This window comes from Grammomys surdaster, unplaced genomic scaffold (genome assembly GCF_004785775.1).
Source record: "Grammomys surdaster isolate TR1022 unplaced genomic scaffold, NIH_TR_1.0 201, whole genome shotgun sequence".
Taxonomy (NCBI): domain Eukaryota; kingdom Metazoa; phylum Chordata; class Mammalia; order Rodentia; family Muridae; genus Grammomys; species Grammomys surdaster.
This window is the reverse complement of record NW_021604646.1, coordinates 7932666-7954674: the sequence shown is the minus strand read 5'-3', so window position 1 is coordinate 7954674 and position 22009 is coordinate 7932666. Positions and strand designations below refer to the sequence as shown.

General features: G+C 50.8%; 1 protein-coding gene across 5 annotated transcripts in view; it reads right to left on the bottom strand.

Annotated features, from left to right (window-relative positions):
• The window catches only part of Kifc3 (kinesin family member C3), a 34813-nt gene that overhangs the window by 9402 nt on the left and 3402 nt on the right, over positions 1-22009 (bottom strand). For 2 of the 5 annotated variants that reach the window (XM_028770339.1, XM_028770340.1), the window contains exons 3-10: positions 20799-21003; positions 17764-17906; positions 12155-12293; positions 9448-9629; positions 1593-1658; positions 1009-1152; positions 679-918; positions 93-266 (exon numbers count right to left, since the gene is read on the bottom strand). In XM_028770339.1, coding sequence (XP_028626172.1) covers positions 93-266; positions 679-918; positions 1009-1152; positions 1593-1658; positions 9448-9629; positions 12155-12293; positions 17764-17906; positions 20799-20964 — 1254 coding nt within the window. In that variant the 5' untranslated portion in view covers positions 20965-21003. Of the gene's footprint in view, positions 1-92; positions 267-678; positions 919-1008; positions 1153-1592; positions 1659-9447; positions 9630-11648; positions 11882-12154; positions 12294-17763; positions 17907-20798; positions 21004-22009 lie in introns of those variants that run through there. The other 3 variants (XM_028770342.1, XM_028770341.1, XM_028770343.1) reach the window with 3 other exon arrangements.

The window sequence follows — 22009 nt, the reverse complement described above, 5'->3', positions numbered from 1 at the left end:
ACACCTGAGCCCACAGCTGGACTGTCAGCTGATGGGAGTTCTGCACACCTGAGCCCGCAGCTGGACTGTCAGCTGATGGGAGTTCTGCACACCTGAGCCCGCAGCTGGACTGTCAGCTGATGGGAGTTCTGCAGCTGCTGCTCCATCTCCTTAAGCACCTGCCGCTGCATGGCCACTTGCTCCTGCAGGTGCTGGTTCCGGGTCTGGGACTCGCTGAGGGCCTGCTTGGTCTTAGAAGACTCTACCTCCACTGTCTTGATGACATACTGCAAAGAGAGGGAAGGACAGGACAGAGCATCGTTAGAGGTAGCTAACCCACAGAGTGTCATCCCAGTGACCTCTAGGAACTGAAAGGTTCTGGTTCTGCAGACTGCTGCAGGGCCTGCTAGTATCTTCCAAAAGGGGAGCTTGCAGGAAGCCTGACTGAGCCCAGGCTGGGCACAAACTGACCAGAAGGACAAAGACAACAGCAGGTACTCCTGTGCCTGGCATATAAAGAGCCACCTTCACAGAGCCTGCCTGGCAGCGAGTGAGGAAGGGACCAACTAAAGAACATGACTGGAAAGAGCCCTTTGCCTACACACAACTGGCTGTCAGTGAGACAAGGCCCTTTTAGGGGTAAGCCCTGCCCTGGGCCCACGATTCCTTCAGGGCAGTACAGCCTATCTGGCCACTCACCTTAACAGGGGGAGACTGGGCCCTCAGACTGGCGATAGTCTCGTGGCTGTCACGCAGGCGCCGGCTGAGCCGCTCCTCCTCCTGTGCTTTCTCAGCCAGGCAGTCCTTGAGCCGCAGCTCTACCTCGGCCAGCCGGTCAGTTTTCTGCTGCACCTCCAGGTTCAGTTCTGACAGCATGCCTTTGTTCTCAGCCACTTCCAACTGCAGCTGGGACAGCTTGTCACGGAGCTGGCTGCTCTCCTGCGGGTAGTCAAGGCAGCCGGTTGGGAACAGGGTCATCCAAAGAAGCTGAGCCCACAGACCCCGGGTGGAGGCTGCCTTCCAGCCTACCTGGCTGTGCTGGCAACCCTCGCAGGGCACCACCGGCTGAGCCCGGAGCTCCTCCAGCTCCACCTCACAGCGCCTCAGCTCTTGCCTTAGCTGCTCATTTTCCACCATCAGTCTGTCCCGGTGCTTCTCCACGTCGGTGCCTCCCTGTGGAGAGCCAGGGCCCAGAGGAGGCATGAGCGAGGCGGCACCAAGAGATGAAAACGGAGGAAAAGAGAAAGCAGGGAGAGAAAGGGGCAAGCAGCCAAAGTAAGAGGCCAGGGCTCAGAAAGAAGTCAAAAGAAAGGCAGGAAAGGAGGCCAGCAAAGAAAGGCGGGCAGCTCCCTCTTGCCCCAGCCCCTCTCAGTCTATTTTCCTTAGTGTGAAAGTCACACAAAGTCAAATTTATGCACAGAGTTCACACTCCTCTTTTACGTCAGCAAATGAGACCCAGCCCCCTGCTCTGTGGTGTGAAGTGACACGTCTGAGGCAAGACAGCATAAGCCTGGGTAGGACATGGGCACTCAGAGCCAGTCACATCCTGAGGTGGGAAGAGTGACCACGGCTTGACACCACCCCTCCCCTCAGGAAGGTCCTGGGGTCCTCACCAGTTCTGATCGCAGTCGGCTCACTTCCTGGGCCTGGCTAATGAGCTTTTCCTTCAGGGTCTCCACCTGTGGGCACAAAGCCAGGTCCTTACCCCACCAGCCCACACCCAGCCTCTTGCCCAGCTCTGGCGATAGCCAGCATGGCCCCTCTGATCCCAGGACCTCGGATTTCCCTATGTTCAAGCACCAGGCTATGCCAGGAACTCTGGTAAACTAGCCTGTTCTCAATGGCCTTCAGTGCCCTCTCCGTGCCAGAATGTGCCAGCCATGATTCTGCAGGAAGGCAGAAGAGGAGAGGTACTCTTGGGAAACTCAGGACCCCTCACTAGCACTGGCCCCTTCTGAAGCCCTAGGTCTACCATTTTATTTTATTTTATTTTATTTTATTTTATTTTATTTTATTTTATTTTATTTTATTTTATTTTATTTTAATTTTATTTTATTTTCTCCCTTGAGACAAGGTTTCGCTGCATAGCCCTGTCTGTCCTGGAGCTGGATCTGTAAACCAGGCTGGCCTCAAACTCAGAGATCTGCTTGCTTCTGTCTCCTGAGTGCTGGGATTAAAGGCATGTGCCACTACCACTCAGCTAAACATGTTTAGTACTCTCCTGCTTTAAGAGGACTCTGAAGGTACATGAACAGTTACAGTCCCTGGGCCATGCCCAGGCCCAGCACTTTCCCAAGAACTGGGACATGACCAGCAAGGTGGAAGTGAACACAGGCAAACAACGTATTCAGTGCAGGAAGCCCTCTGTGTGACAACACCTTGAGTAAAAATCCTAGACCTTCCTTGTCACTGCTCCCCAGCAGGCTACCACAGATCATGAGCCACATTAGCCTGCCCCAGAAGCCTTCTTTAGGGAGCAGGCTTGACAGACAAGAGCCCTAAAAGCAGAATTTGCCAGAGCGTGGTGGGTTTCCCCTGAGAATATTCTAGATTGACTGTGTCTCTTTGGAGAAGGTGGGTTGAGAGTCAGAGGTTTATATATCCTGGCCACAAAAGTATTGGGTTCTGATACTAAACGAGGTAAAGGGGAATACTGCCTACACTCACAAGGCAGATAAGGCTGACTATACCCCCACCCAACACACAAACCAAACTGGATGCCTAAAGATCACCCAAAGAAGCATCTACAATGGGGTCTCCATGGGCCACGGTCTGAAGGGAACTCAGACCCAGTGCCATGAAATTTATCATGAGTGAAAATGAGAGAGAGAGAGAGAGAGACAGACAGACAGACAGACAGACAGACAAACAGACTGTGTGTGCTTGTACATGTGCCCTTTAGCCCCAAGCAGAGTTGGGCAGCCATAAATCAAGTTGGCCTGAAGTCCTACCACTGCACTAGGGGGGCATCGAGGTCAAGTGCAGTATTTGTCGGCAAGGAGACTGTAAAGCCAGTACTTGCTCACTGGTGTCCTGGGGGCAAAGTTTGAAGTCTGAAGTGCCACTTCGCAGCTATGTATCCCAGATCTATGGCTTTCTGCCCCTGACAAGCCCAGATTGGACTTGGTGTGTAGCATCCACAACTGCCCCGCCCTGTGCAGCCTGCTCCTCAGCAGCTCCCAGCATCTTATCAAGAAGAACCTGTGTGGATAATGAGGAGGGGCAGGCCTCCAGGCTGCAGAAGCACAGATGGTGGATTCTACATGATTTTCAATCAGGCTTTTGGTATACGGACTTCTCTTGCATTTCAACCGTCCTAAAATAAGAGGATCTACTTCCTACCTCTCCACATCGCCTCACCACTCCTAAGGCTGAACTTCTGACCTTGGCTGTTTCCAGTGCTGGCTGAGGCTGGGCTCTCAGCCCTGCTGTAGGGAACGTGGGCTGGCAAGGCTTCTTGGGAGACAGGACCTCTGGCCTGTCTACAACCTGGCTCCTTCTTGCATCACAATGGGAACTCAAGTGCTGTTGGCTCTGCTGAGACCAACAAGGGGACACAGGACATGGATGTTTTGGGAAGGAAGACTTGTTGGCAAGGAGGGAGGGACCACAAAAGACCAGCTTGGTCTGAGATATCAGACCCCGATACCTGTGAGCTCATCTCAGGAAACAGAGACCTTCTCTGCCGTCTGAAAGGACACCCTGTTGGGGGTATCCATTTTCCCTGTCAGGCACAACCCACTAACTCCTTTCATGGCTCCTGGGGACCAGCTGCACCTGGGCCAGGGCAGGTAGAGCCTGCTGTCAGGAGAAGGTCCCTGCCTGCACTTGGAGGGAGGCTCTGCTTCCAGAGTGCGTGAGGGCAGAACAAGCATGTTGAGTCTGGGAGAGCAGGCAAATGTCCAAAACAAATGGAATGCCCAGAGAGCTGGATGGAAGACAGGCACAGGAAGAGTGAAAACCAAGGTACCACACGCTGCATGCCTGTGCCTCCCCAACTCACTCGGCTGACCCGTGGCTGTGGGCCTAGGAGGGTTGGGATACAGAGGAACACGGACGGGGCCAAGCACATGGCAGATGCTTAGTGTGATTCAACAGCAGAGGGCAGTGTGCATAACTCCTGAGTCAGAGAACTCGGATTCTAGCAGAGCTGAAGGGGACACCCGCGTGGCCTTGGACAACATCCCTCTCCCACCTGAGATTATCAGCTGGCAAAGAGATTCTCAAACCTGTGGGTAGCAACTCCTTTGGCAAACCTCTATCTCCAAAAATATTTACATTACGATTCATAACAGTAGCAAAATTAACAGTTATGAAGCAGCAGTAAAAGTGTCTTTTAATGGTTGGGGGGCTCATCATGACATCAGAAACTGTATTACAGGGTCACACCTTTAGGGAGATTCAGAACCACTGAAGCTAGAGAAACTAAGGCAGGGGGCAGAGTGACTGGGGCCTGTCTGTCTACTAACCTGATACAAGCCTACATTTACCTTGGCAGAAGCAGCTGTGTAGAGGTGGTGCGCCCGCTCAGGTCTGCATTTTCTCAGCTGTCTGCTCCCAACCCAGTGATTACCTCTATACCTCCCACCATGCCCGGGCAGCACGGTCAGCAGCTATTGCAGGCAAAAAAAAAAAAAAAAAAGGAGCCTCTGCTGAGGGTACTAACTATAGAGCCTGGCTGAATTGGCATATCACCTGGAGCGCTGGGGGATCAAGGCAGTAATCCCACACACACAACCACCCGGCCCATTTTGCTCCCCCAGAAAGGAGGCTGGCCTGGTTGGCATAGCTGTATCCAGTGCCAAGTCGCCCCCTCAGTCCTCCAGCCCTGAGGGACAGGAGTAGCATTTGAGAACACAGTATGTCAAACCCAACTAGACCTTAGCTCATGAGAGTAGCCATGGAGAAGTCCCTTCACCTTTTCCTGTCTTTCCCCTCCCCTAGCCACACTGAGGCAACTACATCAAGGCCTTGGAGGCTAAATATGGGAGTCTATCACCATGTTCGCCAAGGCCCGGCACACGACGCCGTGTCATGCTATAAACAGTCTGTAGTGGAATCTGGCATCCAAAATGCTTAGGACCAGAAATTCTCTGTAGTTCAGACTCTGCATATAGACAACGGGACATCTTGGGCATGGAGCCCAGGTCTAGGCAGCTGGCTTACCTATGTGTCATATGTACCTTATACACATAACCTGAGGCTAATTTTCTGTATTTTTAATAACATTTTGGGACATGAAATAAACTTTGTTTGGGCTTAGCTGTCAGAGTTGTGGCACTGTGTTGAAACGTGGTTTTGAACTTTTGAAACATTTGGGAATTGGCGATGAGGGATGCTCGCACCCTGGGCTAGCATAAGAGATCTGTGGTGACCCTAGGACCTGCATCCCTCATGTCGCGCACGAGGCTGGTTCTTAGTAAACGCATGGGACGAGTGATGAATGCAGGAGTGCCCTCAAACACCACGGTGGGTGGTGAAGTTGGCCAGAGGGGCAGTACTGGGCTGAGGTGGGCTGATGGACGTACACTCCACTAAAGACCAGAACTACCACATGACTTCGTGGCCATGTGGGAATGCCAGCCCAGAGGAGCCACATCGTCCAATGATAGAAACAAAAAGGCAGGCCCAGGCCCGGGTGCAGTTAACTAAGCACGAGGCTATAGGTTCAATCCCCACAATGGAAGGGTGGGCAGGCAGATTTTCATGCAAACAGGTTTAAAGCTGGTGACTAATTTGATTTTTAAATCAGGCCAGTAAGAGAACTATTAACCTTAGCAGAGTGACAGGATATGAAATCAACACAAAAGTCAGTTGTGTTGCTATAACAACAGACAATCCAAAGGAGAAAATAAAACCAGTCCACTTACGGTGACATCCAAAAAGAAAGCCAGAGTAAACTTAAACAAGGGAAGCTGGGGAGATGGCTTGTACTGCTCATGCTGTGGCCTCAGGCGCCCGTCAGCCACGGAAAAAGCTGGGCATGGCGGAGCTGGAGAGGTGGCTCCGTGGTGAAGTGGCCGATGCCCAGATGACCCCAGTTCAATTCACAGCATCCCACATGGCAGCTAACAACCATCTGTAGTAACTGCAGTCCAAGAGGATCTGACACCCATCTGGCCTCAAAGGGCATTGCATGGTCGTGGTGCACAGACAGACAGACAGACAAGCAGAATATCCATACACATGAATAAAAAAGATTAACATGTATTAAGCCTAGGCAGAGCAGCACACAGCGCTAGAAGGACTGAGACAGGAAGTGGATTCTAGGGGCTTCTTAGCCACTCAGTCTGGCTAATCTAGCTGAAATGGCGAGCTCCAGGATCAGAAGGAGACTTTATCTCAAAAAATAAGGTGGGAAACAGAGGAAGACACCCCGTGTCAACCTCCAGTCTCCACCCATGCACACACAGATGCATGTGCCTGCAAACACATGGGAACATGCATGCGCAGACACACACCAAGGCCATACAGAATGAAAACTACAAAAGTTGCTGAAGGAGATAAAAGACAGCAGCCGTAAAGGAGAGTCATCGTCGGTCATGGGTTGAAGATGCAGTAAATTGGGTTTTGACAAAACCCAGAGCAACCTAGAGAGGCAAGACAGTTCCTACCAAAACATAACAGCATTTTCTGAAGATATATATATATATCTTAAAATTCATTCTAAAATTCATATGTGAAGTCAAAGGACCGGTCTTGGGCAAGAAAACTGAAGGTGGAAATCTGTACCTTGACTTCGGTATCACAGCAATCAGAATGGTGTAGCTCGGGCAGAAAGACAGACGTGGGGATAACAGGGAGGACTAGGGAGTCCAGTGTAAATCTCACATATATGTTCTAATGATTTTTGACAAGTGTGCAAAGACCATGCAACAGCAAAGAATAATAATATTGACAACTGATGATGGTGAACTGCGTCTCCACAGATCAATAATGAAACTGGGCCCTTACCCACACACCACAGAGTAATATACAGAAAGAATAGCAAATGGATCAAAGACCCAAACACAAGAAAGCAAATGATAAAACTCTTAGAAGAATAGAGAGAAAAACTTCATGACACTGAATTTGGCAGTGGATTTTTTTTTTTTTTTGATATGGCCCCTAAAGCACAGTCTTTAAAAAAAAAAAAAAAAAAAAAAAGTTAAGTAGCCTTTACAAAAATTAACTTTTGTACTTCTACAACTCAAAAAAAAAAAAAATCACACGTATAGGGGTTGGAGATATGATGTAGAAGCTAAAAGCACTGGCTGCTCTCTCAAAAGACCCCAGGATGGATTCCTAGCAACCATCTGTGGCAAACAACTGTGTCAACTCCAGTCCCGAGGGATCTGATGCCCTCTTCTGGCTTCTGCAGGTACCACATGCAGTGGCACACAGATACATGTGCAGGTAAAACACACATATACATAAAAAAATAAAAGTAAAAATGAAACACTAAAATAATAACATCACAGGTGGAGAGTTTCAGGTATCATCCCTGAAACCAAAGCCATCAGTCTAATGTAAAGAAACCATCGAGTGGGAAGGAGATGTGCTAGTCAGTTACTGAGAAGGGGTTAATATCCAGAAAACAACTCAACAACAGACATCAAATCACCTGTGCTAAAATGAAGAACTTGGCTGTGGTGGCACACAACTTCAATCTCAGCACTCAGGAGGCAGAGGCAGGCAGATTTCTGAGTTCGAGGCCAGCCTGATCTACAAAGTGAGTTCCAGGTCAGCCAAGACTACACAGAGAAACCCTGTCTTAAAACAAAACAAAACAAGGCCGGGCAGTGGTGGCACATGCCTTTAATCCCAGCACTTGGGAGGCAGAGGCAGGCGGATTTCTGAGTTCAAGGCCAGCCTGGTCTACAAAGTGAGTTCCAGGTCAGCCAAGACTACACAGAGAAACCCTGTCTTAAAACAAAACAAAACAAGGCCGGGCAGTGGTGGCACATGCCTTTAATCCCAGCACTTGGGAGGCAGAGGCAGGCGGATTTCTGAGTTCAAGGCCAGCCTGGTCTACAGAGTGAGTTCCAGGACAGCCAGAGCTATACAGAGAAACCCTGTCTTGAAAAAAAAAAAAAAAGGGAAAAAAAAAACAAGGAAAAGAAAGCCACATCTCAACAATAAATAAACAAGAATAAATAATGAAGCCCTACACTATTCAGTAATGACAGTTCTGGGCATATACACCAAAGAGCTGAAAGCAGGACCTTGAAGGGACAGTTGTACATAGGTGTTGGTAGCAGTATTACTCACCGTGCCCAGAAGGTGGCCACTACCTACTGTGGAATTCATGGAAACGGCAAGATAGCCAGGAGTAGTTAGTTCCAGGGCACACTAGGCTAGATCAGGAGCTTATCTCAGAAAAAAAACCAACAGCCAACAACACAAAACAACAACAAAACCCACTGTGAGGCTGAGGAATTCAAGAGGCCACCGGAGGAGCCCACCACAGGACACCAGACTTTATAGTTCATAACCAACTTCTTATCCAATCTTACAACTGACCCATCTGATAACCGTAAAGCCACACTCATCAGCCTGGCTGGAAATCAGAAAGTGGGGTTCACAGGACAAATAATGCTCCCTGCAGCCTCACAGCCTCAGACAGATGTGTTTCCAGGGTTCCAGAGCCCCATCTGCCCATCTGATGTGCTAGCACATCTGGATTCTGTTGTCTCATCCGTTTGAAGATGAGGAAGCAAGGTGCAGACTGGTAGTTACTCAGCCCAGGACTTGGAAGTGTTGCCGGACAGTCAGGGTTTACTCGTGACTCCAGGCCCAGGAGGCTGGCTATGTCTCCACACGGTTGGACCCTACAGAGCATAGCTAATAGGTATGGAGCTACAGGTACCATCCCTTAAGAACATTGGAATAAGCTGGACGGTGGTGGCACACGCCTTTAATCCCAGCACTTGGGAGGCAGAGGCAGGCAGATTTCTGAGTTCGAGGCCAGCCTGGTCTACAGAGTGAGTTCCAGGACAGCCAGGGCTATACAGAAAAACCCTGTCTCAAAAAAACAAAAAACAAACAAACAAACAAAAAAAGAACATTGGAATAAATACGTAATCAAAAAGCTCACCAATAAACCTGAGCAGAGGCTAAGTACCGTTTTGAATTCTCAAGTCATCTGAGGCCTGAGGGTGGGTTGGGGATCCTCCTTAAAGGTGATGAGAGAGTGGGGCTAGGGATACCAGAAAGTCTGGGCAGTTCACTTTCAACTTCCCCTCTTAACAAGCAAGTAGATTTCATCCATTAGAGAGGAAAATGTTTTGGCTTGGAAGATGCCCAGGTGCTAAAGACAGTTGTTGCGGTAAGATGCTGAGTTTGAACCTCCTCACCCTGTAGCATCTTCCTAAATCAGAAGTGTTTCCATCTGGCTTCTGGTAGCACCTAGGTGCCCTGACGATGTCCTCTGATCTGTTCCACAGAGGGCAGTGAGTGGCCTCTGCTCGTCCCTGCCTCCCCAGGTACCTGGTTCTGAAGCTGAGTGGTTGTGGCTTGCCGGTCACTGTCGTGAAGGGCCAGCCTCTCCCGAAGGACTACCAGCTCCTCCTGAAGTTGGGACATGGCCTCCACAGTCCTATGTACCACGGGGTCTGGGCCTGGTGACCCGGATAGGCTTGAGCACCTCCCGATGCCAAAGAGCCGCCCACCTACAAGCAAAGTAGTGGCTGATCAGCAGGACAGCGGAGGTCTGCCTGGAGGAGGGAGGCGGCCATCACAACGGGGCATACCATCAGGGTGGGAAGATGATGCAAGCATGTGGGGCTGGGATGAGGCCTGAAGAATACAGCAAAATGGGTTTGCAGGGCACCTCTAGGTCCGTTTCTGGGGAAGTCACTTTAGCAATAGCTTCTAGGGGACAGATATGCCTAAACCAAGACTTAGGAAAACATTTTTTCCCAAATCACCTTAAAGCGGTATACTCCAGGCCAGAGCTAGTGCATCTCTCAATAGCCAGTCAGGCAATTTCCACTGGGAAAGAAAGGAGGCTCACTCAGAAAAAGCTCTCAATGCTAATTCACAATCTCTCAAAATCACAGCAGAGAGGGACCAGGCTTTGCCAGCTGCTCAGTCAGAAGCGGTCACCTGTGCATGTGGAGGAGGGGTAAGGAGAGAGTGTGCAAACACCAGATCAGAGCGCAGACAGGCCAGCACACGGGACAGACCAGGCGCTAGGCACATTCTCAGGTTGATGCCTGTACATGGTGTGTGTGTGTGGGGGGGGGGGTCACACAGGCACAAGGGAGGACACATACTGAGTCAGGCAGGGCTTCAGCCCGACTCCTCCTCCCAGGACACCTTCTCCTGTCTGTCATCAGGTTGGGAGACAGGGCAAGCATCAAGGGCTGTGATTTGCAATGGGGCTGTGGTGCCTGTTCCAAAGCTCTCAAGAGGAGAACAGCCTGTGTAATGAGGAACCAGCAGTGGTCCAGGGGAACAAGAAAAGGATCTGCCTGCTCCCCTCAGCATCCCAAGCGGGAGCCCTGTAAAGAGTCTGGGCATGTGGAGGGCCAGTGCTAGCTAGTGAGCCCTCTACTTCAATGCAGTCTTAGCTTCTGGCTTTCTCAGAGATGAGGGGGCCTCCCTGTGCCTCACCCCCACCACTAGCAAGTCTTAACCACAGTTCTGCAAATCCCCAGAGTAGTACAGGGAAACAGAAGGCAGCAGCTGGAGCTAGGTTTTTATGGGTGGGGCTGGTGTCCTCTCCCACCAGAAATCTGGGGATGGACAACCAGTGCTAGGCAAGTGGCCCCAGCTGTGTGGCTCTGCATGTGACACACAGCATGAAAGTCACACAGTGCAGGCCCAGCCTCTGTGATCTATTCTAGAGGGAGTAAGGACAGCCCGATGCTTCTAGGCCGGCACACGAGGCTGCCACGGGTGACATGTGATCAGTATGGCCACAGACTGCACTGGTGCGCGACAGAATGTGCTGGGCTTGGCTGAGAGCTGGTCTTGCCTCTTGCATCACATGGGAGGGACCCTGCAGGCTCTTCCTGTGTGAAACAAGGACAATGTACCTAGCCCAAAAGCAGCCCTTGGGAAAGTAGCTGGGATCCCATAGGTGGCAAGTATGAGTGTCATCCTTGACACAGCTCCTGTCCTGGGAGGCTCTGAGCCCCAAACCTAAGCATGGTACCCTGCATAAAGGGGCCAGGAGTTGAGTGGAACCTGTGGAGTCATAGGTAGTAGAAGAAACTCTTGAAGAAGCTAAGGGAGGACTGAGAATGGGAAGAAGGGAGGAGAGGTAAGACCCATGGGTACTTAAGCAGAACAAGCCATGCTGAGGGAGCTGCCACCTGACAGGTCAGTTTCTAGAGGCACGGCCCACCACAGGGCCTAGGGCTCAGGTGCTGTGCCAGTCCTCATTGCTAAGAGGACCTAGCCTTCCTCCTCTGGGCTTGTCCCACCTAGCTGGCCATATGGTGGCCATTTACCTAGCTACCCATTGCTTACCCACACCCTATGCCTGCCCTGAATCTAGGTGGACCACGGCTTGTACAGAACAGGCACTGGTTCAGACTCAGAGGAGGGAGTGACCTCCTCCAACAACCCCAGCAAGTTCAGACACACAGACTGTGAGAAAGCAGCACCTTTTCCCAGGATTGCTGGCCTTGCCCCAGGCTCCCCAAGATGTTCTCTCTTTGTGTTCCTTAGCCAGTACTTACTGCTGAAAACCCAGAAGACAGCAAAGGAACCTGGAGAACCTTCTAGAACCAGTTAGCTCTAGGTGCCACAGTGGTCAGAGGATAATGGGACTGCAAGCTTGGTTTTCTCAGCCTGGAGGGAGGGGAAACAAATCCCTAACCTCTGGATCCTCTGATCAGAACACAGCCAGGCCTCTGCTGAAGGGACTGCTGGCGTCTGGGAGGCTGCTCCTGGGCCCTGCTTTAGGTAGGTACTGGGAAAAAACAAAAAGAAGAGAAATCCAACCCAATCTCCAGTGGCCAAAGTCTCTTATCACTAGGTGGGGCCCTGGTGGCCCTGGGACAAGGGGCAGGACAAGAAAGAGGACAGACACATGGCTGTCCATGGATCTGGAAGAGGCTGGTCAGAGTCTCAAGTTTATGTCAGGTGGCCAGTCTGGCTGAGCCACTTCCAGCTGTGGGACAGAGTTCTCCCTTCTGCACTAGCTCAGCAGAGTGTGTCAGACAGTGGGGCTGACCTCCTTTACCTGTTTTTTCTACATTCATGGTACCACCAGCTTCTGGGGCCTCCCGGTCCCTCCTGGGGGCCGGCGCCTGCCTCTTCAGGAGCTTGTCTTCTTTCGTCCCCTGACTCTTGCTCTCGCACCCCTTGTCCTGCAGGGCCTGCTGCCAAGACATAACCAGAATCCTCTCGTGAAGGGGACTGTGCTCAGGAGAGACCCTTGCCCTGGGCTGGTGAGCATGCTGGTCCTTGGGCCAGCAGTGTCTTCACCAAGGAGGTATGGACAAAGAGTCCTGCTTGGAATCAGGGGAAGTCAGACTAACATTCCACAGAAAGATGGCAGTAATTTATTCATCGGTCCCACTGTAGTCAGTCTCCACACCAATAAAAAAGGTTCTAAGTATCAATGTTCCCCAGATAAAGTTTGTGCTATCCCTGCAGCCTCCACAGAGCAGGAGTCATCAACACGTGAGCAACTCGTTCACAACAAGCCTCAATGCAGGTGACTATCCTATCCTGCCTACACACAACAGTCTTAGGGCAACTCCCCTGAAGTGTCATCTGCTGCAACACCTTGGCAGACAATTTCCTACCTAAGGCTGGCACTCCCAGGACTAGGTGGCTACACATGAGCCCATCTGACCAGGAGAATGACCATGATGCCTTCTGCATGCTGTGTCCCAGGGGGCTATCCAGGGGCAATGCGACCCCATGTTCTGGTCAAGGTGGCTGGGCTGGAGCAGGTGAGTGGAGGGGTGAAAAGGAGTGCTTCATTCAAAGACATCCCTGGTAGCTCATGGAGAAAGACATCAAGCAAGGGTCTGGACAAGGGTGTGGGAAAGAGTGAACCCATTTAAGGGCAATACTACACAAGACACAGATGAAAAACGAACTGGAGAGCTCACAGGCAGTGGGGTCTCTGAGTGTGCTTGGTGTCGGGATGTGCACACACAAAAACCCACTGACACGGAAACAAGAGCAATTTCAACTTGAGGAATGGAAATAAACTTAACAGGAGAGAAGAATCTGAGCAAAAACGGCCTTCCAGGTCATTCTGGACACATCTGAGGCTCGACTTTTCATCTTAAAAACAGTTTTATTGTGTTTATGTCCACAAAGCATCTGAGAAGATGCTTTTATGTCTCAAGCCAAGTGTTAATCTCATTTTATTTTATTTTATTTTATTTACAGGGTCTCACACTGTAGCCCTGGCTGGCCTGGAACCTGCAGAGATCCAACTGCCTCTGCCTTCCCACTACTGGAATTAAAGGTTTGTGCCAACATCCCAGGGCCAGGTGCTACATTTTTTTTTCTTTAATGCTCAGTACAGGGAAGGCAAAGCCCAGAGGGACGGCATGTCATCTGTGTGCTGTGTGCCTGTGGACAAATTCTGTACCCTCTCCAAAGTTCTTTTCCTCCCTTCTCGGTCTAGAACCACTAATCTCCGCCCTCTAGCGCCAGTGGACAAAGCACAGGCAACAGCAAGCAGGGCACATTTAAAGTGCCAGCACAAGGAGGCACCATGTAGATAGCTACGAATCAGTTTATAGTTTCTCTGATCTATACTCTTTAACTTTGAGCATCAAAAGGCAGATCAAAAGAATTGCAAGGGCTGGAGAGATGGTTCAGTGGTTAAGATCACTGACTGCTCTTCCTGAGGTCCTGAGTTCAATTCCCAGCAACCACATGGTGGCTCACAACCATCTGCAATGGGATCTGATGCCCTTTTCAGGTATGTCTGAGACAGTGGCAGTGTACTCACATATATAAAATAAATAAATCCTTAAAAAAAGAATTGCAAGCCGGGCGGTGGTGGCGCACGCCTTTAATCCCAGCACTTGGGAGGCAGAGGCAGGCAGATTTCTGAGTTCGAGGCCAGCCTGGTCTACAGAGTGAGTTCCAGGACAGCCCGGGCTATACAGAGAAACCCTGTCTCGAAAAACCTAAAAAAAAAAAAAAAAAAAGAATTGCAAGAGTGAAAATGGGCCCAGCAGGTGCCTAGTCAGCCACCCACGTCCTCGGCCTCTTCCTCCCTCCCTCCATCTCTTGTATTTAAGAAATTTCTCCTCAGCTTAATACTGTCCCCACCCTTCAACCAACTGCTACACAATGTCCAGCAGGCTAGGGGAGGTGGGGGAGGCAGGACCGCAACAGTTGGAAGTTTCCATTTGCCTTCAGACAGGAGTAAAGGTTATACTATTTCTGGGCTGCTGGCTAAAGCACAGGAAGGACAGACGTCCCTGGGGGGCTGAGAATTTCTGCAGTGTCCTGGAGGTACCACTCAGTCTTTAATTGCTGGAACAAGGCTAGACTGACTGAGCTTGTGACCTACAGGTCGCGCCCCTGCGTGTGGAACACACTTCAGCATACATCCACACCCATAAACATGGCAGAGCTGTGCATGGGGCTGGAAGGACATGAACTTGAAAGCCAGTCACTAACGGCTTCTGAATGGAGCGTCAGTAGAACTGCTGAGCCCAGGTCCGTAGCAGCCACAGCCCAGCACCCCATAATCAAAGCTCAAGAACAGGGCCGCCACCCAGCTGAGCTGCAGCTCCTGACCACAGCCTCCAGATTTAACTTCCCTTTGGTTTCCTTAACTGTTGTCTCACCAGACTCACTCTCCTCAAAGACCTCACAAAGGAAACAAGTATGGTCGGTTCGGCTCTCAGAAGAATCTCACAAGAACCAAGAAACATGTTGAAACAAAGGCTGTCCCTTACACACCATCATCCCTGTGGTCCTGGCCAGAGCAGCAGGACTGCATCTGCTGGAGGGAGGATGGCTCAAAGGTGTGCGTTTCCCCCAACACCCGTCCTGCCCACTGCCTGCACTTGGCTTTATACCCGGCTCTGCACAGCGGCTAGCTGGAAAGGCAGGATGTGTGTGTGAGGCAATCGGAAGCTCAGAGGAAAAGCCAAGCATGGTGTCTTATGCCTAAAACCACAGCACGTGGGAACATGAGGAGCTGCCATGAGTTCCACACCAGCCTAGACGACAAAGGGAGTCCCTGTCTCAAAAATATAAAGATTGAAGGCTAGGAGAGATTATGAGTCCCATCTCTTAGGGGAATCTGGACAACAACCCCAGATAACCGTGGCTCTTCTTGCTCTAAAGTTGTGTTCCTGGCGCTCTCCTGTTTGTAGTCACCCATGTGAGGTCATTGGTGACTCTTTGGAGCCTCTATTGGGCTACCATCCTTACTTCCCTTCTCAACATCCCTGCACCGGTCTAAGGATATAGTGGCACAAAGTGACCAATCTGTAATTTGCTGTTTAGCAAACACACATATTAAAATACTAATACGGGGGGCTGAAGAGACCACTCAGCAGTTGAGAGGTCTGTCTGCTCTTCAAGAGGACCCAGATCCAATTCCCAGGACCCAGATGGTGACTCGTGACCACAACTCTAGTCTGAGCAGAACTGATACCCTCTTCTGGCCCCTGTAGGCAGCAGACATATATGTAAACACTCATACAGATAAAAATAAATCGTTTTGTTTTGTTTTGTTTTGTTTTGTTTTTGTTTTTCGAGATGAGGTTTCTCTTTATAGCCCTGGCTGTCCTGGAATTCACTCTGTAGACCCGGCTGGCCTCGAACTCAGAAATAGACCTGCCTCTGCCTCCCAAGTGCTGGGATTAAAGGCATGTGCCACCACTGCCTGGCTAAAAAATAAATCTTTAAAAAATATAGTAATGCAGGCACTGGAGAGATGGCTCAGCGGATAAGAGCTCTTGCTGCCTTTGTACCTGGGTTCAGTTCCCAGCACCCAGATGGGGATTCATGTTGGTAACTAGTTCTAGACATGGCGAGTCAGCAGATTTGCCGACCATCTAGAGAACCTAGGTTCATTTCCCAGCACCCACACGGTAGCTACAGGGATCTGATTCCTTCTTCTGGCATCCTTGGGCAGTAGGTACCAGGTATACACATGGTACGTTTACATATATGTAGGCAAACATTCATACACACCAAACTAATGCAGCTGGGGATGATGACACATGCCTTGAATCCCAGCCCTTGGGAGATTGAGTTGGTAGGTCTCTGAGTTTGAGGCCCGATGGCGCTAAATAGTGAGATCCTAAACTAACAAACTAATGTGGGCCAGCAGGATGGTTCCATGCAGGAAGGCATCTGACGCCCTGAGTTCCCAGCCCCAGAGCCTACGGTGACCCTCACGAGCACCTACTGCACAGGTGCACTGTGCTGCCCCCACACCTAGATGTACGTACAATCAGTGTAAGTAAGATCAACGTCATGAACGTCAAAGGAACTCACTGTGATCTCAGTGGTGATGGGATGAGCCAGCCAAGGGCTCTAATGCTACCAGCACACACGCAGCCCAGTTACAGTCTATGGGGACATCTTAAGTAGAATATCATGCAGCGGTGAAGGGGAGTGGACGGGGTTCTCCGTGACTAACGCGTATGAAGAAATCTCAAAGACGGCCGTGAGGGAAACAGCAGGTCATAGAATAATGTGAAAAAGTAAATACAAATATCATACCACTGGTGGAGGTAAAGTAAGACGAATGGTTGGAGATGGACCTTCCACAGTGGAGTGGCAGACGGTCCATGGGGGACATCCAGCTTCTAGGGATCACACTGTGAATTCTTTGTACCATTTGGGGTTTTTTGTTTGTTTGTTTGGAGGTTGTTTGTTTATTTAGGTTTGAGACAGGGTTTCTCTGTGTAGCCCTGGCTGTCCTGGAACTGGCTCAGTAGACCAGGCTGGCCTCAGACTCAGAGATCTGCCTGCCTCTGCCTCCCTTAAAGGCAAGCGCCACCACCACCATCACCTTTTATAACGTGTCTTACACTTCTGTATCCCATTTCCGTCTGGTAGTTCAGATTTCAGCCTACTGTGTGACCAGCAGCAAGTAATTTAACCTCTCAGAGCTTCCGTGTCCTTGTCTATAAAATTCATACAAAACAGTATCTCTCTGTTGAGACATGAGATCTGACGCCTGTGTTCCAAAACACTGCTGAATAAAAACCACTAAATCTTTGTATTATTTCTAAAATCAAATCCACCAGTATACAGTAAACATGCCTTTTGAAAGTCATTGACTACTGGAAGGGAAAGAATCTCCCTATTCCCCACCGTCTCCCTTTGGGCCCTTCGGGAGACAGTCTCTATGTACCCCTGGACACCCTGGAACCTGCTCTGTAGACCAGGCTGGCCTCAAACTCACAGAGATCTGCCTTTCCTTGCCTCCTTTAGGATTAAAGGCATGCATGCACCACACCCAGCCTGGCCCTCTTTTGATTCCTCAAACAAGGGAACAAAGGCATTGTCCACACAGACACAAACAGCTCTCCCAAACCGGCCTATTTTCCCAGTATCTCCTCCAGCTCTGTAAATCTTAGCACAGGGCTCACTTCCCACTTCAGCCAGGGTGTGGCTGAGACATTCCTGTCACCTAAGAACTCTTCCCTGGGATAAGTTGTAAGGCAGCCTATTGCATTCATTCGGGATCTCAGCTGTGGGCTGCAAAGGGCTAGCCAACCAGCCATCCGGCGCCTGGCAGGTCCTCAGCTCTTCTCTCTGCCAGACCCAACTGCTGGAGCTCAGAGGACCAAAACACACGGGCGACTCTCCCCCTCACCCCTGCATCTGATAGCCCGGGCTTACCTGCACTGTCAGGTAGAGTCTATGGGGACTCCTAGGGCCAGGCCAATCCACGCTGAGGGCTCGACACTGTGCAAGAGACGGGCGAGCTGCAGACCGGGAAGTGGAGTCTTCCTCACCAATGGGTAGGGTCTCTTTTCCACGTCCTGTCTCAGGAAAGACAGACAGATAAGATGACATATTTGGCTGCTGGACCACTGGCCAAAGCAGGCTGAGCTCAGCTTTTGCACCCTCCAATCTGCCCACGTGTGGCCAGCAGGGCCTCCTGTGGCCTCAATAGGCTATCTCCATACAGAAGCACAGGTAGGGACAGGGTGGGGCTGCCTGATTCCCTTACCAAAAGAGACCCTGAGATTCTTTCCTAGAGGGTACCCAAGATCCGGCCAGGGACTCCCCAGTTGCCACAGTGGCTTTGGGGGGTCTACGTTTATTCATCAGCTCCTCTGCAGAGAGCTGTAAGAGGAAGCCAAGACAGTGAACTGTGTATATCACAAGGACACTGCTTAATTACCCCGGCTGCCTCTAGGTGGCAATTTCCCCCTTGCCTTAATTAAGACCAACCCCACACTGGGTAGCCTGGTCCCTGGCTATTTCTAGAAGTGTACCCAGAACTGCTAGAAGTGTATCCTCTGGGGAAGGACACCCTCCCCCCAACCCAGCCAGGGTGGGAAACAATACTAGTCTTACTGTCAAGACACAGCCACAGGCTGGGGAGCTGGCTCAGCCAGAGCACACACTGCTCCTGCAAAGGACTGGAGTTTTGCTCCCAGCACCCACACTGGGTGATTCACAACTGCCTGTAAACCCAGCTCTAAGGAATCTGAAGAGCTCTAACTCAGTAGATACCTGTACTCATGTGCATTTAACCACACAGATAAATATACACAGAAATTAAAACTAAGCCGGGCGGTGGTGGCGCACGCCTTTAATCCCAGCACTTGGGAGGCAGAGGCAGGCGGATTTCTGTGTTCGAGGCCAGCCTGGTCTACAGAGTAAGTTCCAGGACAGCCAGGGCTACACAGAGAAACCCTGTCTCGAAACCTTCCCCACCCCCGCCCCCCACCAAAAAAAAAAGAAAAGAAATCAAATACATTGATTTTTTTGAAGAATCAATTAAACGGAAGCTTTTTCAGCAGGCACATGCTTTTAATCCTAGCACTCAGAAGCCTGAGGCAGGCAGATTTCTGGAAGTTCAGAGATAGCCTGGTCTACATAGCAAGTTCCAGGCAATCAAAGTAAGCCCTGTGGTTTTTGTTTTTTGTTTGTTTGTTTTTAGCACAGCCTTGACCCTGAGATAAACTAACATCCTGAGGGCATAACCCCATAGTAAGGTTCAAAGAGCACAAGGAGCAGGAAGTCCCTACACTGACAAAACCCTGAAGGACCCACAGATATTAGCCATTAGGATAGTGAGTGATTGCTACCATAACCACCCAGGCAGGTGGAGGGCATTCCTTTGTTGCAAAGGCAGAAAACCAGAGACCTTGAATGGCTAACAGGTCTAGTACTACACAGGGCTTGTATTCAAACCAATGTACCAACTAACCCTGGTTGACTATCCCGTTCACGATGACAGTGACACCAGCAGGGAAGCTTTGGAGGGAACTGGGGTATCCTTTTTGACTGAGGCTCTCTCTTGGGTGCCAAGCCTGTGCCTGCCTGTCACACACAGGTTTCACTTGATCTTCATCTTAAATTTATAAAGTGGTCATAAGTCTCTAAAGTCACTGTACTCATTTCATAAGTATACACACACACACACACAAGTAATATTATACAGACTGAACAGCTTGCATTTATGTATTTAGGAATATACATCACACACACACAAACACACACATACACACATATGCACGCACACAAAATAATTTTCTAAGGTTAAAAAAAAATTTTAACCAGAAAACCATATTCATGTCTATTTTACTCACACCTGGGGACAACCTTGTAGAGATCTTTCTTTTCCCCCTTTTAAACAACCAGCTCTGACTGACCCAGAGAGCCCCTGCTTTGCCTGAAGGCTCCCAGGGTATAAGGGGAAGGGAGACCCAGGCAGCTATAGAATCTGGGAGATCTTCAAAGCACTGCCCTGCTGCCCATTGGCAGAGTGAATGTGTTACAGTCAGAAAGGGGGGGGGCACCTCTGAACCTCTGTGTATCCCCTCTGTACTAAGGGGCTTAGATCCCATGATCACATGACCCAGGGGGCCAGACTGGTAATCTGGACACATCTCCCTGTAGGTCAGGAGCAAAAGGTAGCAAACACCTGAAAGCAGTTCTCCAGGATAACCCTTCCTTCCCACACAGCCAGGGCACCCTGCCTACTTGCCTACACAGAGGTAGGGAAAGGGTCAAGAAGGCTCCTCACCCCCACACCCAGCCCCTACCCAGAACAGAGGAGCCGCTGGCTCCTTGTCAGTCTCCGCACCTGGGACATGACCCAGAAAGCTGACTGCTGACAGTTCCCTAGGGCACACCAGCGGCCCAGGCTCCAGGACCCTCTGGCGTAGACCTGCTAGTATGATCGTTTTGAAAGCAACCATTGGCTGTCTGACACCTAAACCCTAGGACCTGGCACCCAAACCCCGCTGGGCAACACTCTGGGCAGCCTGCACTCGCTCCTCACTCCTGTCCAGGGCAGCCTGGCAGAATCAGGTGTCAGTACCGAGCAGGGCACTCAGGAGGTCAGCCCCTTCACCTACCTTGTTTACTGCCTTCAGCTGATATTAGAAAGCACCCAAATGAGATCTCAGAGTCCCTGGCCTGGTTCGGCTGGCGGGAACGTAGCTGATGCCGCGGAGCTATGAACTGTTAAAGTTTAACTGGCCCCAGCCTTCTCCTCCTCCCAGGCTGGACGCAGGGAAGGAGCACCCGGTGACGCTGCGCTGCGCTCCACGCCCAGCCGGCTCTGGGCTGCTGGCTACCCTGTAATTACCTGACAGCTCTGACTGAGTTTAGGAACCGCGAGAAGCCTCAGTCTCATCTCTGGGATCTGGAGGAAGGAAGGGAAATGAAGAGGCATTCTAAAAATGCGGACTCACCAGTTCTCAACCTCCCCTGGCCGGTGTGTGGGAAAGGGCGGGCGGCTGGGCTGGCTGGGGCGGGGCGAGCCATCCCGGGCTTGGGCTCCTGGACCCGGCCCACTCTCCACAGGCCCCGCAGTGAAGGCGTGGCTCCCAAGTTCCACGTCCTGCGAGAGGGGACCATGGCCCGGGGCTCAGCAGCCTCTTCTGGGTGCCGGGCAGGCTGCGGAGAGAGCAGGGGAAGGGAGTTTTAAGAGGAGTGGGTAGTCCACATGCTGTATCATCTGGAAGGGTCTGCAAACAAGGCTCACCTGCCACCCAGGACAGCCGCCCCAAATGTAGCAACCCCTAAGGACTGCGGGCCCACAGGAGGGTGCTTGGCACTGACCATGGCCAGAAGCCAGTCAGTGAGTCTGCCACCCACTGTGAAGATCTGCCAGAGGACACACCAGGCAGCAGCCACACATGGAGGAAGCTCCAGGACTATGCCTGCAACCAGTGGTGAGTTTAATCCTTTTCCTCCATGAGGTCTCATTTTCTAATTAGACTCAGCTGCTTGCTTAAGTCGCAGCCTTCGGGCTGTGTCCCAAGCCAGTGGCCCAGCAGCTAATGCTCTGAGAATTAGCATCTCACTGAGGAGGGGCTCAGAAGGGGCTGGCTTAGGGCCAGGGGCAAGCTGGGTTTACACTCAGCAAATTCTCAGGGCCAGTTCATTCACATATTCAAGTAACTCAGTGTGGAGGGTGTGTCAGGCACCCTGCCAGGCATTCATTCAGTTCCTAGTTCATAATCATTTATTGAGTGCCTACTACGTGCTGGGCACCTAACAGAGAAGTCAGGGCTTCAAACTTCCAGTCACAGCATTAGGCAAAGGTTTATTGAAGTGATGGCACAAACCTTTAATCCCAGCACACCAAAGGCAGAGATGTCTTATGAGTTCAAGGTCAACCTGGTCTACACAGCAAGTACCAGGACAGCCAGGGCTACACAGTGAAGGTCTGTCTCAAAAATAACAAATATTAGAGGTATGGACAGGTTACAGAGAGGTCAGAGGGATTTTTCCAGGCACCACGTGGTGCAGAAGTATAGTGTCCTGGGAGCACTGGTATGGAAAGTGTAAGTGTCCTGGGAGCACTGGTATGGAAAGTGTAAGTGTCCTGGGAGCAATGGTATGGGAAGTGTTAAGTGTCCTGGGAGCACTGGTATGGGAAGTGTAAGTGTCCTGGGAG